Source organism: Cryptomeria japonica, chromosome 3 (genome assembly GCF_030272615.1).
Source record: "Cryptomeria japonica chromosome 3, Sugi_1.0, whole genome shotgun sequence".
Taxonomy (NCBI): domain Eukaryota; kingdom Viridiplantae; phylum Streptophyta; class Pinopsida; order Cupressales; family Cupressaceae; genus Cryptomeria; species Cryptomeria japonica.
In genome coordinates, this window is record NC_081407.1 from 858,989,233 (window position 1) to 859,005,439 (window position 16,207).

General features: G+C 37.9%; 1 protein-coding gene across 2 annotated transcripts in view; it reads right to left on the reverse strand.

Moving 5' to 3' along the window:
- Positions 1-1,319: 1,319 nt before the first annotated feature.
- The window catches only part of LOC131066678 (carboxypeptidase SOL1), a 232,369-nt gene continuing 217,481 nt past the window's right edge, over positions 1,320-16,207 (reverse strand). For both annotated transcript variants that reach the window (XM_058001505.2, XM_058001503.2), the window contains 3 exons: positions 2,031-2,114; positions 1,823-1,886; positions 1,320-1,716 (listed from right to left, as the gene is read on the reverse strand). In XM_058001505.2, the coding sequence (XP_057857488.1) occupies positions 1,418-1,716; positions 1,823-1,886; positions 2,031-2,114 (447 nt within the window). In that variant the 3' untranslated portion in view covers positions 1,320-1,417. The remainder of the gene's footprint in view (positions 1,717-1,822; positions 1,887-2,030; positions 2,115-16,207) is intronic.

Sequence of the window (16,207 nt, forward strand, 5' to 3'; positions counted from 1 at the left end):
GCAAAGCTAACCCTCTAGCATACCCTAACAAGAATCCTGAGCCTGAGAGGGCCTAATACCCTGTTCAAGAGAATTAATATAATCACTATCTTGGTGTGACAAAAACCCATCAACAGGTCTACACTTTTCGATTCCTAAAATAAACTTGCCAATTTTCTTGAAAATTGTGGATTTTTGAATTATTTTGACATCCTGAAGAAATAAAAAAATTTCCAACCTGTTAAATATGGGTAGTACTGTAGCGATACTAGACTGCATATGTTATAGGAAACATAATAATGAATTTTTCAAACCTGGTAACTATGGGTAGTACTAGACTGGATATGTAATAAAAAACATAATCATGAATCAGAAGGATGCAGAAAAGTGAAAGTAGACAATATAGATGGAGTAAAGAAAAGGTTAAGTGGTGGGTTCCAACATGCTCACCGATGGTAGGCTGCAGACAACACTTAAATTTGATGGTCAATCTTTCCTCTAATATAAACTTTTTTATCTCTTGAACATTGCCCTTCAAATTCTAGGCTGCTACAAGATAAAAGCAAGAAAGATCAGAGACCAAATATTTATAACCTATAATCCTTTAAAACTCAAAAGAATTATTCTTCAATGTTCTGATTGAGGTGATGGAACTGCAGCCTCATGAAATGAACTGAAACCAGCCCCTAAATGCAGCTATTGCTATCACGAGGTAGATTGTTGAGTAGTGAAGAAACCCCAAAACAGGTCCACAATGACCATTTATTTTTGTGGATGGGCCATGAGTACAAAAGAAGCATGAAATGGGCCTTTGCAGTCACAATTCTTGCAACAGCGAACAGAAGCACTGAACATTCCATTTAACCACATAGAGGGACCCCCAGCCTCTCCTCCATTGCTTGGTCCAGCCTTTTTGTCAACATTTAGAAATTAGAGCCCAACCATTTGAGTGAATAAATGGCATCTTTTCTAGTGTGCTTCATCTTTATGTCATCAATGGTTTTTTTACTGTAATACCCTGAAGCTCTAAGTCCCAGTTTGGAACTTATAGTTTAAGCCATCTAAACGAGCTACATATGGACAAAATAAGAGCATAATATATATCCAGTCTTGTCCCAAAGAAAAACCCCTCTAGAAATGGATGGCAAAAATTAGCTAGGAATACAACAAGTTATGAGTTTAATTAGGAGCAGGTGTTCTTTGAGGATGTCCTTACCATAGGAGGTCTTCATAAGGCATATGATTTTTATTTTGAGAACTTAACAGAGGGTATTTTTAACAACTGAAACAACAATGGTAGTTTCAAAAGGTGAGCAATCAAGCCAGTTGGAAGAAAGAAAGAAATTCAAAATATAAATGCTTTTTTTTAATTTTTCATTTTTCTTGGTATGAATTCATATAAAATATTAAGCAACAAGTACAAATATTTATCACCCATTTACCATCTTTGCCTTTGTCTTGGAATCTTGGACCGTACCCTCCACCTAAGTATAACATACAAGAAGACTGAGACAACTATGATCAAGAAGAGCAAAATTGTTAGTTCTGAAGGATGAAATAAAATTTCACCATCCACACTGGATCTAAGATATTTTCTCTGAAAAAAAATTCCCCACCCAGATTTTGATATCACTTTTTGATCTGCTGGATCTAAGATAAAATCAACATACGAAGCTTTTTCATTTTGCAGCAGGATATGAGTACTCCTGGAAGAGTAACCTGATAAACTGGCAGTCACTGTAACAAACCCACCAAAGAAATCATGCCACTAAGTAAATCCAATATAACGTTCAGTAACATAAACCTGATGTGTAATTATATAAACCAGAATTTATAGCCCTACCTTCATAGTTGCGACCTGGAGAAAGCATCCGGTGAAAATCACCAAAGAGATGCCCAGCTTTAACCTATGAATATGGAAAAAAGCACATAGAAAACATTATTGCACTTTGAAGGCAACACGCCCAAGACTAAAATTCTGAAATATCATACAGCCCATATTGAATCTCTGTTAATAGTTTATTATATTTTTATAAGAAAGAATGGCTTACAGTATGGTTTATTCCACCAATCTGAATGGTTGCAGGTAATGGTTGTCCTAAGTATGAGGATATTACTTTTCCATGTAGTCCCGACTGCATAGAAAATGATGTCATGCACTTTAAGAACTGCTTCATGAGCATTGATATAAGGGGACTAGTCATATATCATTATGAAATCATATTCACCTTCATGTCAAACACAACTTTGCACAAAAAAGGAATGTTAATTTGAAACTCGTAACACTCAGTAATGTGAGAAACAAAAAGTTAAAGCCTAAATCTAAATGTAGGAGAAACAAGCTATGATATATTTACACATAATCTTTTGATGAACAGCAATAGGACTGTAACTGATAGAAATCATGCATTGTAATATTTTTCATACTACCATTCCCTTCATTCCCATGACCTTAATTTGCATCTAGTAAAGGATAGAAAACTAAACTTAAATCTTTTCAAAACTGATTATTACAGAAAATAGGCTGACTCCGTTGGCTGAGATATCCAACTCTAGAACTAAATTGAGATTCTGATACCTTAAAGATGGAACTTATGAAATGTTCTTGATAACTGATAGGACTCATAGTGTCTAGTGCATATTAAAACCCCATTCAATATGACTGATGTCACCTTAAAGTTTAAACTAGTTCATAAATGTAATCTTTTGCAGCTTGCAGCAATGTCACATTAGGCGATCATGTTATTTATTTGTTTATTACATTAAAGATTTTAATGATTTCATTTTCATCAATTTTCATAAAAAATTCAATAGCACTCCATTTAAGATACTACAATTCTACATCCTGACATTTAGGTAAACATGTTGAATATGTTCTCTTTCCCAGGCATGGACCATTTTATAATTATTAATACCACCGATCATTTCCTGATTATCCGAGGACATTTCATGAATGTTTTTTTTCATTGCTTTACCTTATAAATAAGGCATAATCACATTAGCAGCATGTGATGTCACCTTTCTCCAAGTGATCACCTAGAGGAGATTATTAGCCTATTTTATTCTCGTGGGCTAATTAGATTAATGAAAGGGAATAAATTAATTAATTAAACGTTAAATAGTCCTAAGTCCTGGGATTATTTATATTTAATTAATTAGCAGTTGGTCATACTTTATTATATAAACTGACTTTATGATAATGTCAATGACAAATTATAAAGTCACTTTTGGAGGGAAATCAAAGAAACTTTTCCTTGAGAGCTTAAGAACTTAGCTTGCAAGTTCAATAAACCCTAGAGGTTTGGGCTATTTCGACGGAAACCCAGATCATCCCACTTGGTGAATTCATCTCAAGATTCACAGTTGCGCATCATTGATCAGTTTTCATGGAGATTTGATGATTTATCTCGCAGATTTTCAGAGGGTTTGTTATTTTATGTATGGAGGCATTCAAGGTATGTATAAGCAGATGGTATTAGGCATTTTCTGATTTGTAACAGCAGCATGTGTTTGTAAACAGCAATACATTTCTATATCAACAGAATACAATTGGCTTATTTAGATTCTCTGTATTTCATAGATTGATTTCCTTGAAAATCTATATTGTTCATCTTGCATGTTCAATCTGCATGTTTGCATGTCGCAGTATTACATTATGATGAAACAAAACATGAGTAAAAACGAAAACCCAAATCAGTTTTGAGGCATTATCCGAGTCTGGGATATTTCACAGCATATATCATATCATTTACGTAGACTGAAAAATGATGGCAATGCTTATTCTTCACCTACTTCAACACATCATCAAAAGAAGTGAGAAAATAACCCTCTTAGTGTCTTGATATTCTCCATACATTGTTCTCCGAACATTTTGTACATTATCCAGTTTTACTATGTGTTTACAACTTTACCGTGTCATCCTAATCTTTAGTATTTTAAGCTATTCGGAAGAATTATTTACTATTTGTATACTAAGTTTTCACTGGTAATAACAGTAGCCAGTAGGATGTTCATAAGGTTTGTTATTTTATTGTACCTGCATCCACACATGACAAATTCAACAAGCAAAAGTAAGTGTAGTATGTTAGCCTTGGTCAATGCAGGCATAAATAATTCTAGTAGACTTGTGAGACCATCACAAACCCATCCAAAAGATGGTCTCCCAATATTTATTACCATCCACCCACTAAAACTTGAGATATTTATAATTTGGGTCTCCAACTAGTTTCTTCAGTCCAACCCACCCCTCTTCCAGCAGCAATGATGCAATCTACATGTGCAATTGCAGTTGTCTCTGCCATACTTAGGTGGCATTTAGTAGCAAGAGATATCTTAAAGTCACTGGCATGACCTCGCAAGTCAGAGATGTCTCAATGGCTCTCAAATGGCCTATTGCATAAAAAGATGTTGATGTGAATTGCTGGATTAACTAGCCTAGAGGACACTAAAGTAACTTGCACGTGTAGTTCCCACCTTAGATAGTACTTTATATCCACACTATGATGACATTGGATTCTTGACTTATCATTGAAGAAAATTATTGCTTGATCAATTATTATGGTAGATTCTTTCTTTTTAAACAAAATTAATCAAATTCTTTAGAGTTGCTAATTAGTTAAAATGATTTAGAACATAAAAATAATTATTTATTAGTTTTATTTATTTATTTCAATAATTATAATTAGTCATAATAAAGTTCGCTTGGAAATTGTAATTTGTGCAAATTTTATTCATGGGAAATGGAAACTAATAAAATAAAGGAAACATGTCTATTTGCTGCTTCTGGATTTGATTGCGTAATTGTTTTTGCATCAACATTTCAGATCACACTCCCTGATCCATGATCCGAATTGTTGATGCAAAAACACATGTTCAATCAAATCTAGAAGCAGCAAATAGACAGTCGAATGGATTGTGAAAATCTACTGACAATAAAGGAAACATATTTCTTTTATTATCAGAATAAAAAGAAAAAATTAAATTTAGAATTAGATTGAGAACAATTATTTGAGAAAAAAAAAGAGATTTTTTTATTTTTATTTTTTCGGGGTATGTTCTACCTTAATGTGGGTAGATCCCTCTATTAATGCCAAGAAATTACATAGATAAACAGCTGAATCGTAGGAAACACTTAACCTACCAACCAAGAAACCCACCCTATTACATTTAAATGAAATTCTTGCAAAAGTATGCAATACCCCTACACGGATTCATAAGTCTCCCTGCAACATTTGAAGAAAATGGAGACCCATCAGAGTACACCAATCTAAGAATTCAACGTGTGATCATCTTCAACCATGAACCACCTTCGACATTGCTCATCTCTTGTTTCTTGTTTTTGTTCTACAGAAGCACCCAAACTCATAGAAATCCATACCAACTTACATTCTGCCAGACCCTACTCACCCGTGTCCACCTCAACAGCCTTAATATAGGAATGGTTGGACTTATCCACAATTCATTCATCCCTATATTTGCCTGAATCCAAAATATCCGAACCAAGATCCCCAGAGTACCACTATGTCCGATACAAGATCTCATATCCTACAAAAACAACCCTTCAGAGGTCGCATCTAATCAATTTGAAATTTCAAAATAGATTTAATGCTTGCCCTATCCAGTCGAACATATCTCGAAATCTATAGTCCTTTGGAGGTCACATCTGATCAATCTGAATCCTCGGGATAGATTTAATGTTTGCCCTATCCAGTCGAACATATCTCCAAATCTCCGACCAACCTCCACTTTTAATGACCCCGCTCTTTATTGATCATCCCATTGCTCAATCCGAACAAAACACTATCCAAAGGGAACATAGCATCTGCTCACCTTCCGACTTGGCTCCATCAAGTCTAATAACCATCCTTGATACCAACCCCCTTTATCAAACCAATGTTACCGAGCACTGCATCTTGGATTTAGAAAAAATATCAAGAGCAAACCCGATACAACCCATTCCTCTTCCAACTGCTATCAAACAATAAGGAATTCCCCTATTGTTACGCACAGATGACAGAACAATATGCTATCCGACCCCCTCCCGCCTAGAATTAGAAGCATCCAACTTATCCTTTCCCAGAATTTCCTTCAACTGGGGCCGTAGACCCTCATACTCGAGGACGATTTCCTCATTTTGATTATCGATCCCCTTATTGGCTAAGCAATCCACCGCCCTATTAGCTTCTCTGAACACATGGGACAAGCTATGATCTGAAAGTTGCTCCAGCCAATATTTTATTCTCAGGATCCATTGCCTCAACTTCCAATTCAAAATTTGCCCTTTTGTGATAGCATTGATGCATATCTAGGAATCTCTCTCAAATTCCACCCGCAAAATGCCTTTTGAAACACACAATCTTAGGCCCCTTCTAAAACCTTCCATCTCTACTGCATTGTTTGAAGCTTCCCCAATGAAATAATGCAAGGCCCTGTTAATGTGTTTTTTATGCACATGCGAACACAAAATAAAATACCTAAAAGGTACCTTATCCTCTCTTGAACAAAGTTCCCGACTGCAAAAGATCTCGCCGAAGGATCAGTCGGAGTAACTCCAAGGTTCTGTTATGTAGGATCTCTACGTGTGGATAAGCTCTTTGTGATATGATGTGATTTTGCTGGAATCACAAGGGGACTTACACTTGACAACCTAAACGTCTGATTTGCTGGAATCATAGGTCCTATTAACTAACTGGAAGACAAACAAATGACAAAAGATGCAAGGTTCAAGAAGTCTACTCTACTACCTAGAATGCGAGAAGATGGATGAACGACTCGGTGGAATCCTACTGGGCTGGGTCTCACCATCAAGTTGAACAATTCAACACCAACTCAGTGCGATCTTCTGGTGAATGCTTCAAATATATTCAAATCAGACACCATCAAATACTGATCATCATTCAAGTTAATGCATGAACAATAGACATGTAACGACTTGAGATTAAGCTCATTTTATGCCAGTTGATCACGCAGGGCGCACTTACAATCAGTAAGAGGCTAGTGGTATGGATTAGACGGATTCCACACAGGTGCATTCAACAACTTCTTTCATTCAATTTAATTATCTATCATCTAAAATGAAGATTCAACAAGAGACCATGCATATTGCAACGAAACGACATATTTCACCATATCTTCAATGGAAAAGAAGTCTTTACAATTAAGGCAACAATGTCTTGTCTTCTCTTCCTAGTCTACTCTAATCGCTATTCTATTTGCTATTCTACTACTTATTCACCAACTATCAACTATTTACTAACTATTCTCTATTAGCTAACCATTAGCCTTTACAAATGAGGAGCCAGGGCTTATATAGTGCCCTCAAATACAATTCAATGGCTCAGATCAACTTGAGATCAATGGCCGAGATTTTAAAATGAAAACCCTAATTAGGGTTTGTTAGAACAACTCAATTCTGGCCAATGAAATAATTGCATTATTTGGACACATGTCTTCTCTGGAATATTCGACCAATGGATAACAGGGGTAGGTACATCGAAGTTTGTGCCATCTCCAATGAGTCAGGTACATTGAATCTGGACACGAGGTGGACCAATCCGACTGGAGGAGTGATGACTGAGATGCCACCTTGTCTGACACTTGTAACTTGGTAGATGCTCAATTTGATGATGCTGAGAAGCTAACTTTAATTAACTCTTGTGAAACTGTCTGCTTCTTCAATGAACCCTTGCTTTAACCTCCTTTGTCTTTGATGTGCAGGATGGATGGTGTACCTTTCCTTCAAATGCTGGTCTAGAACTGGAAGAGGTCATCCCTGATGATGCTGGACCGGAGAAGGTCATCCTTGTTGATGCTGGATTGGAGAAGGTCGTCCTTGTCTTGGCCTAGTATTCTTTTAACTGCAAGACAAACCAAAAGATGATTAAGGACACAATAAATTTATTTCAACGTAGCATTTTCTACCTTAAATCATCAACAAGAAGATGTTAAAATGAAGCTTGCTCAATATTCTCCCCAGGGACAGGCCCTATAAGGATTTCGCCTTGGACCCTCTGGAAGGGTCAAGAGCGAAATTTGCATTCCTGGCTCAAATTGTTCTCACTTTGCAACCGTACTTGCTTAGATACATGCCCAAGGACGTCCTCATTCTCAACCAACACCAATCTTGATGCAAATTTGGGGCAAAAGAGAGGTTTTCGAGAATTTCACTCTGGACCCTTTGGAAGGGTCAGAAGCGAAATTCAGTTTTTAGGACAAAATCTATCATGTTTCCTCTCCAAAATACCTTCCAAGGCGAGAACACACTAGTTTTCCTTCCTCCAGAGCCTAGGGATCCACACCTTGACCTCTATCATGAGCAATTTGAGTGAAATTGGGAATTTTGCTTTGGACCCTCTGGAAGGGTGAGGGTCGAAATTCACCTTTTAGGTCACAACTCTTCATTTTCTTCAGTTCAATTCATCTTGCAGGGCAAAGTAACATCATTTTAACCTCAACTACGCCTTAGGCCTCCTAGTCTTCACTTGACACAAGGAGGAAATAGGTAGATGAAGAATTTCGCCCTGGCCCCTTTGGAAGAGTCAGGACCGAAATTCACCTTTTAGCTCAAAATTCACACTTTTGAAGGTCAAACATCTTTCCAAGGCATTCCAAATAGCTTCTCTCACCCTAGTCCAGGCCTGACTTAGCACAAAATTTGGAGAAAAGGATGGTTTTAGTGTTTTTCGCTCTAGACTCTTTGGAAGGGTCAGGAGCGAATTTCTTGTTTTAGGCTTATTTCCTCATCTTTTCAACTCCAATCCACCTCCAAGACCAAGGACACATCGCCTCACTCCTATCAAGGCCATAAAAACCAAAAACTTGACTTGATTTGCAAGGAAAAAAGGGTAATCCTAGGAATTTCGCTCTGGACCCTTTGGAAGGGTCAGGAGCAAAATTCTCATTTTGGCTTCAAAATTTGCATTCTTGGTGACTAAAATCCACTCTAAGGCAATCCAAATGACTTCTCTCACCCTTGTCCAGGTTTGACTTTGCTCAAATTTTGCAAGAAATGATGGTTTTTAAGATTCTCGCTCTGGACCCTTTGGAAGGGTCAGGACCAAAAATCACTTTTAAGGCTCAATTCCTTCACATTTGATAATCATTGAGAAGTCAAAGTTATTTCTAAGGACCTCTCCCATCAAAACTCACCTTAGTCAGCACTAGGCTTGGCACAAAATTGGAAAAAAAGGTGGTTTTGAGAAAATTCCCTTTGGAAGGGTCAGGAGCGAAATTCTCATTTTGAGCTCATTTCTTCAACTTCAATGATTTCTAGCAACTTGAAGTCACTCTTAGGGACATCTCCTTCTTGATTTTACCTTAGCCCACACTTGATCTAGCACAAAGCTAATAGCAAAGAGAGGTTTTGAGAAAATTCGCCCTGGACCCTTTGGAAGGGTCAGGAGCGAATTTCTTGTTTTGAGCTCATTTCTTCGATCTTTCAACCTCAATCAACTTCAAAAGGCAAGGACACACCTTCTCACTCCCATCCACGCCATAAAAACCAAAAGTTTGATTTGATCCAAGGAGAAAATGATGGATTTGAAGAATTTCGCTCTGGACCCTTTGGAAAGGTCAGGAGCGAAATTCTTGTTTTTGCTTAATTCCTTCCAATTCATTAATTACTAGCAACTCAAAGTCATTCCTGAGGACATCTCCAATCTCAACTTACTCCGATCCACACTTGACTTAGCATAAACTTGAGATAAAAGAGAGTCTTGGAGGATTTCGCTCTGGACCCTTTGGAAGGGTCAGGAGCGAATTTCTTCCTCTAGCCCAAAATCATCATTTTTTGAGACAACAATCAATTCAAGGGCAATCTCAAGGGCTTCCCTCACCTTAGTCTAGGCATGGCTTGCCACAAATTTTGGAGAAAATGATGGGTTTTAGGATTTTCGCTCTGGACCCTTTGGAAGGGTCAGGAGCGAAAATCTTGTTTTAGGCTCACTCCTCCATCATTTCAACTTGAATCCACCTTAAAAGGCAAGAAAACACTTCTCCTCTCACATCCAAGTTATAGAAACCCAAGTTTGACTTGATTTTGCTAAGAAAATAAAGGTTTTTAGGAATTTCGCTCTGGACCCTTTGGAAGGGTCAAGAGCGAAATTCACTTTTTAGACCAAAATCATCATTCTTTCAAACCCAATCTTCATTGCAAGGTAAAATCTCATCTCTCTTCGCCCTAGGATTAAGGTTTTAAGCTCAAGCAAGGTAAAAAATATAGGCTTGTAAGGAATTTCACTTTGGACCCTTTGGAAGGGTCAGGAGCGAAATTTCCTTCCTTGGCTAAAACACTCATTCCTCAACTCTTTCAAATGTCCTTAAGGGTTTCAATATGTCCATTCTCTCTTTCAACATACCTTGGACATCAAAATTTGGCCAAATAAGGAAAGAAATGAGGTCTAGAAGGATTTTCACTCTAGACCCTTTGGAAGGGTCAGGAGCGAAAATCTCATTCTTGACTTGATCCTTCATCTTTTCAACTCCAATCTTCTCTGGAAGGTAACAAAGCATCATTCTTCACCCAAGAAACAAGGTTTGTGGTCTAAGCAAGGTCAAAAATAGGCTTGCAAGGAATTTCGCTCTAGACCCTTTGGAAGGGTCAGGAGCGAAATTCATCTTCTTGGCTAGAATCCTTCATTTTTTCAAAGCTTTCAAACATTTCCAACATCCAAACATGTCCACTCTTCCCTTCAAGATGCCTTACAAATCAAAATTTGGTCAAATAAGGCAAGAAATGAGTCTTAGGTTGATTTTCACTCTGGACCCTTTGGAAGGGTCAGGAGCGAAAATCACCACTTGGGCTTGATTATTCATTTTTCAAACTTCAATTTTCTCCTGGAGGCAAATATAGATCGTTTTCCATCTAAGGAGCAAGGTTTCAAGCTAAAACAAGGGAGCAAATGAAGTTTATAGGGAATTTCGCTCTGGACCCTTTGGAAGGGTTAGGAGTGAAATTCTCCTTTTGAGCTAAAATCTTGATTGTTCAAAGCTTCTAACTCCCTCTCAAGGCAAAAACATACCCATTCAACCTCCATCAAGCCAACGCCTAGCCAAAATAAGTAAAAAAAACAAGGGTTATAAGGATTTTTGCTCTGAACCCTTTGGAAGGGTCAGGAGTGAAAATCATGTTTTGACCTTGATTCTTGATTTTTCAAACTCTAATCTTCCTCGGGAGGCAAACATAGATACTTCCTCATGCATCTCCATCTTGATCCTGACTTTGGCTAAGGGAGAAATTAGTGTTTTCAAGAATTTCGCTTTGGACCCTTTGGAAGGGTCAGGAGCGAAATTTGACATTTTGGACTCTCCGTCAAGATCATTTTATGGAATATAACATTTAAGTATAAAAGTTATATTCCATATATACTGTCAGGATGTTTGAGAGTGGTTTCGGACCTCCAGGAGTTATATTGCAAAATCTAGTTTTTGGAGGATTCTTCAGTTTTCCAGACAGTCAAATTTCAGGATTAGGACATTCCAGACTTGGCCAAACAATCAAATTTCAGGATCAGGACATTCCAGACTTGGCCAAATTTCAAGATCAGGATCAGGACATTCCAGACTTCGTCACTCACCAACTTGACCTAGCTCAGACCTTCAAGAATGACACTCACTCACCAAGCAAGACACAATTAGCAACAAGAGCAAAACTAGGCCCTAAGGAAGACTCTCAAAGAAACCCTAATTCTGGGGCCCCAAAGACTCAACCTTGGCTCAAGTAGAGCCTTCCATCCTAGGGATCCCCCTGGCAACACTCGAAAAGCAAAGGCTAAAAGACAAAAACCCTAAATGACCTAGAAAACACACCCCAGAAGGCAAAAAGCAGGGGTCCCCATTTGCAACGGCGCGATGTGTGAATACATCACAACAGGCCCACAAGTAGTTGCCAGTACTGTCCTGGATAATGCATCCTCTCCTTGCATCTCCTAGGATTTCCTCTAGCCACCTCATCAAAATTAAATTTTGCCCATCCCTTTTCTGATGGAGACTAGCATGCCTCCTTCCTCTTTCCAAATTTTTTAGGTCCAATCTCATCAAAAGATTTAAGGGAAGCCCATAAATCTTTCTTGTGTTCATCCCATTTAGTGAAATGAGTAATTCTCTTATTTTAGATCTTAGAGTTCGCCACCTCACAAATTCCCTATTTCAAATCTGAAATTGTATGTTCCAAAGAATTAGCCTTCTCACTGAACACTCTTCTATTCCTCTCTTTCCATATTTTCCACACCACCATGGATGGACCCACCAACCATATGTCTCCCCAAAGAGAATCCTTGCTAGTGATCGGCCAACTACTCAAAAAATCAACAAACCTTCATTCCTTGTAGTTTGCTAGTTAATTGACTCCATGAACCACTCCCAACAAGCAATAGCAAAAGGGCACCAAAATAGAAAATGATTCATTGATTCTTCATTCTGCAAACACAAAGGGGACATACTTTGGCCGGCTATACCTATAGTTTTCAATCTGTCACTAGTCAAAGTCCTATCGTGCAAAGCAACCCATAGAAAGGCACCTGCATGAGGAGCAACACTCTTGTGCCAACAAAGAATCGCAGGCCAGCTAGTATTCCCAATCTTTCTCCTCTGAATCTCATATCCCACTTTAACAATGTATTCCCCAGATTTAGCAGCACACCACACGATCTCGTCTTCCTCCCGAGATAATGAAATCTTGCATTTACTCAACTCTTCTTTAAGTGCCAACACATCCAAGTGTTGAGGTACACAATCCTCAAGCAATCTCCACTCAAAAAATAAATTTACCTTATCTACACTTATCACATAATCTACCATATGTTCCCCAAACTTCCTTTCTATCTCTACCAACAAATTATGATTCTCGAACAAATCTGCAAGTGTCCTTTCACAATTCTCTCCAAAAATTTTCCTTTTTACTATCCCCAATTTTCCATGTGAGATGGTTGGTGATAATCTCCCAACTCTCCCAAATAAACCTTTGAATTGGCAAGCCTCCTCTTGAATTGGTCAACGTGAAAATTTTGGCAAGTTCATTATCATCAACATATTTTTTACACATCAACCTACACCATGGTTTATTGGGACTTTTATACATTTTCCATGTAAGCTTTGCCCCAAAGGCCAAATATCGTAATTCCAATTTTCTCAAACTAGTCCCACCATCCTCCTTGGAGAGACATGCCTCATTCATATTTAATTAGCAGAATCTTTCTTCCTTTGATCTTGACCATAAAAATTTCTTCAAGAATCCTTCAATTCTGGAAATTGCTTTGTGGGTCAATTTGAAACATGACATTACGTATATAGGAATAGTTGACAAAACTGCTTTAGTCATTAGAATTCTACCCGCCTGCGATAACCACTTATTCTTCCAAGAGGCTGCTTTTGACTATAACTTCCTCCCAATAACAAGTTTTATTAGAAGCCACAAATAATGGAGCCCTTAAATATTTGGATGGAAGAACCAAAATCTAGAAACCTAACACCTTAGCAATTCTCCTTTGCATAGTTTTATTGGTGTTAAAGAAAATATTTTTGACTTATCTTTGTTCATTTTCTGCCTCGAGTCTGTTGAATAGATTTCCAATGTATTATATATAACTTCTACTTTTGGAATAGATGCCTCCCCAAGTGAGATTGTATCGTCTACAAACTGAGAATGAGAAATAGGATCTATCTCATCATCTACTACAATGCCTTTCCACATTCTTGCTTCACTTTTTGCTTTAATCTGCATGCTTAAAGCCTTCGCCATAATAACAAATAAGAAAGGGGAAATCGGGTCTCCTAGACGAAGACCATTGGCAAAGAAACCATAAAGTGACCCATTCACCAAAATAGAAAATCTTAGAGACAATATACAAGCTCGAATAGCATCGATCCAGTTATCAATGAAACCAAATTTACTTAAAATTGTCGACAAAAACTTCCAACTAACTTTATCATATGCCTTACAAATATCAAGTTTAATTACCATACCTTTCAGATGGTCGGATTTGATAGTGTGAATGGTTTTTGATGAAAGAATAATATTGTCAACAATTTCTCGCCCTAGAGTGAACCCGTTTTAGTCCTCTAAAATTAATTTATGCAACAATCGTTTCAGCCTATTTGCAAATTCTTTTGATATAATTTTGTAAATCGAATTGCAAAGAGAAATAAGCTTGTAATCTACCATTGTTTCGCACACTTCCTTTTTCGAGATAAGAACAACTGCTGTGTCGTTCATGTCCCGCACAAACCTCCACCCTTTCCTAATATCTTCTACCAATCAGAACACATCCTTGCCTATAAAGTGCCAGCAATTTGGTCGAACTTGGCCGAGAGACCATCTGGCCCCGATACCTTGTTTGGGTGCAACTAAGAAGAAGCAATCCTAATTTCCTCCAACGTGAACAGCTCATTCAACATTAAGTTGTCCTCTTTTGAGACCGATTCAGGAATCGCATTCAAAACCTCTCCCCACTTAGCCCTGTCCGGTTGCTCAATACTGCATAGTATCGATTGAAAATACCGAACAGCTTCCTCCCCAATCTAGTCCAATTCAATATTCCAATTGCCATCCACAAATTGAATCTTCTCAATCATATTGAACACTCTTCTTGTTTTAACCAAGGCATGAAACTAAATTGAATTTGTATCTCCGGCCACAATCCAATTTTCCCTCGCTTTATCTTTCCAATATAGTTCCTCTCTAGCCAGTAATTCTGATAACTTATCTTTTAATTCCCTTTCTTAAAATCTTCTTGGTACATTCCTTTTTTAATGAGTTCGGCTTCTACTATTGTTTTCTCCTCAAAAATATTCTTGAAAGATTCTTTGTTCCAAACTCTCAACTTATTTTTAATAAAATTTAACCTTTGCATAAAACGGAAACTCACCATGCCTTTGTATTTATTACTCTCTTTCCACCAAATTTCCAATTTGCTGATAAGAGAATCATCTCTCCATCACAGAGATTGGAATTTAAAATAACTTTTACTTGGATTCTCGGCAAATCCAATCTGTAAAAGCACAGGGAAGTGATCCGATACTGAAATGGGTAAAATAAATGATGAAAGGGAAAAATCATTTACCAACAAAAAATTCCCCAGTAAAAACTAGTCTAATCTTTCAGCAATATTAGTAAATCCCACTCTCCTATTTGTCCATGTGAACAGACCATTTTTCTGTTCAATATCAAGAAGCCCACTAGACTCCACAAAATCTCCTAAGTCTGACATAACTTTGTTGGCTTTTAGGATACCACCACTTTTCTCCCTCAAATTCAGGATTGCATTAAGATCCCCTTCGACAATAATCTTGTTCCTATCCATAGACTTCATCTTCAGACCACTCGATAGTAAGGCTTTCTCCTTTGTGCAAATGGGGCCATAAACATTGATGATGTGGAAAATCAACCCTGTCGATCAGATGAATGTTGCTCTGATTCCTCCAATGATAGATGACACACATTTGAGTCCCACAAAACACCCAAGCCCCCAGATTGGCCACTCGCATCTTGAAAGATTCCATCCTATCTTCTACAATACTTTACAAAATGATTACCTACCTCTTGACTAAATTTGGTCTCCTGTAAAATTATGATATCCACACCTTCCTTTTCCAAATAGCGCTTAACCAAGCGCTTTTTGTCAAGGGCCGAGAGGCCCCTAACATTCCAAGATAAAATCTTCATTTCCCTCCAAGGGAGGCTTTGGCTCCCTTGGTCAATTTCAAAAACACAGTAACACTAATAAGACCTTTCTCTGAGGCCTCATCTTCCCTTTTCTGCCTATTAGACTTTCTACCCCTACTCCTTTTGGACTTACCTAAATGTTTATCCACTGATTGACTCAAATATGGTATCCAGAATGTCTAGGACATCATCTCCAGATCACTCCCCCTCAGGGAACCAGTCTTCTTCCACATTTTCTCCTACCGAAGTCAAAGCCACCAAATCTTCCCCCACTTGCATACCTTTCTCCATGACAAATCCTGAGACTTCCATCAACTCCCGTAGGGACTTTTGTGGCATTCCACTTTCCACCACCTTGTTACCATTCAATACTGCATTTGAATTGTCCTTCACCATGCATCCCTTAAAATATTGAGAGTTGTTCTATATATCTCCACATGAAGGCTCCAACCTCCTTTCTCCTTGCCGCATTTTCTCCTATCGAAGTCAAAGCTGCCAAATCTTCCCCCACTTGCATACCTTTCTCCATGACAGATTATGAGACTTCCATCAACTCCCACAGAGACTTCT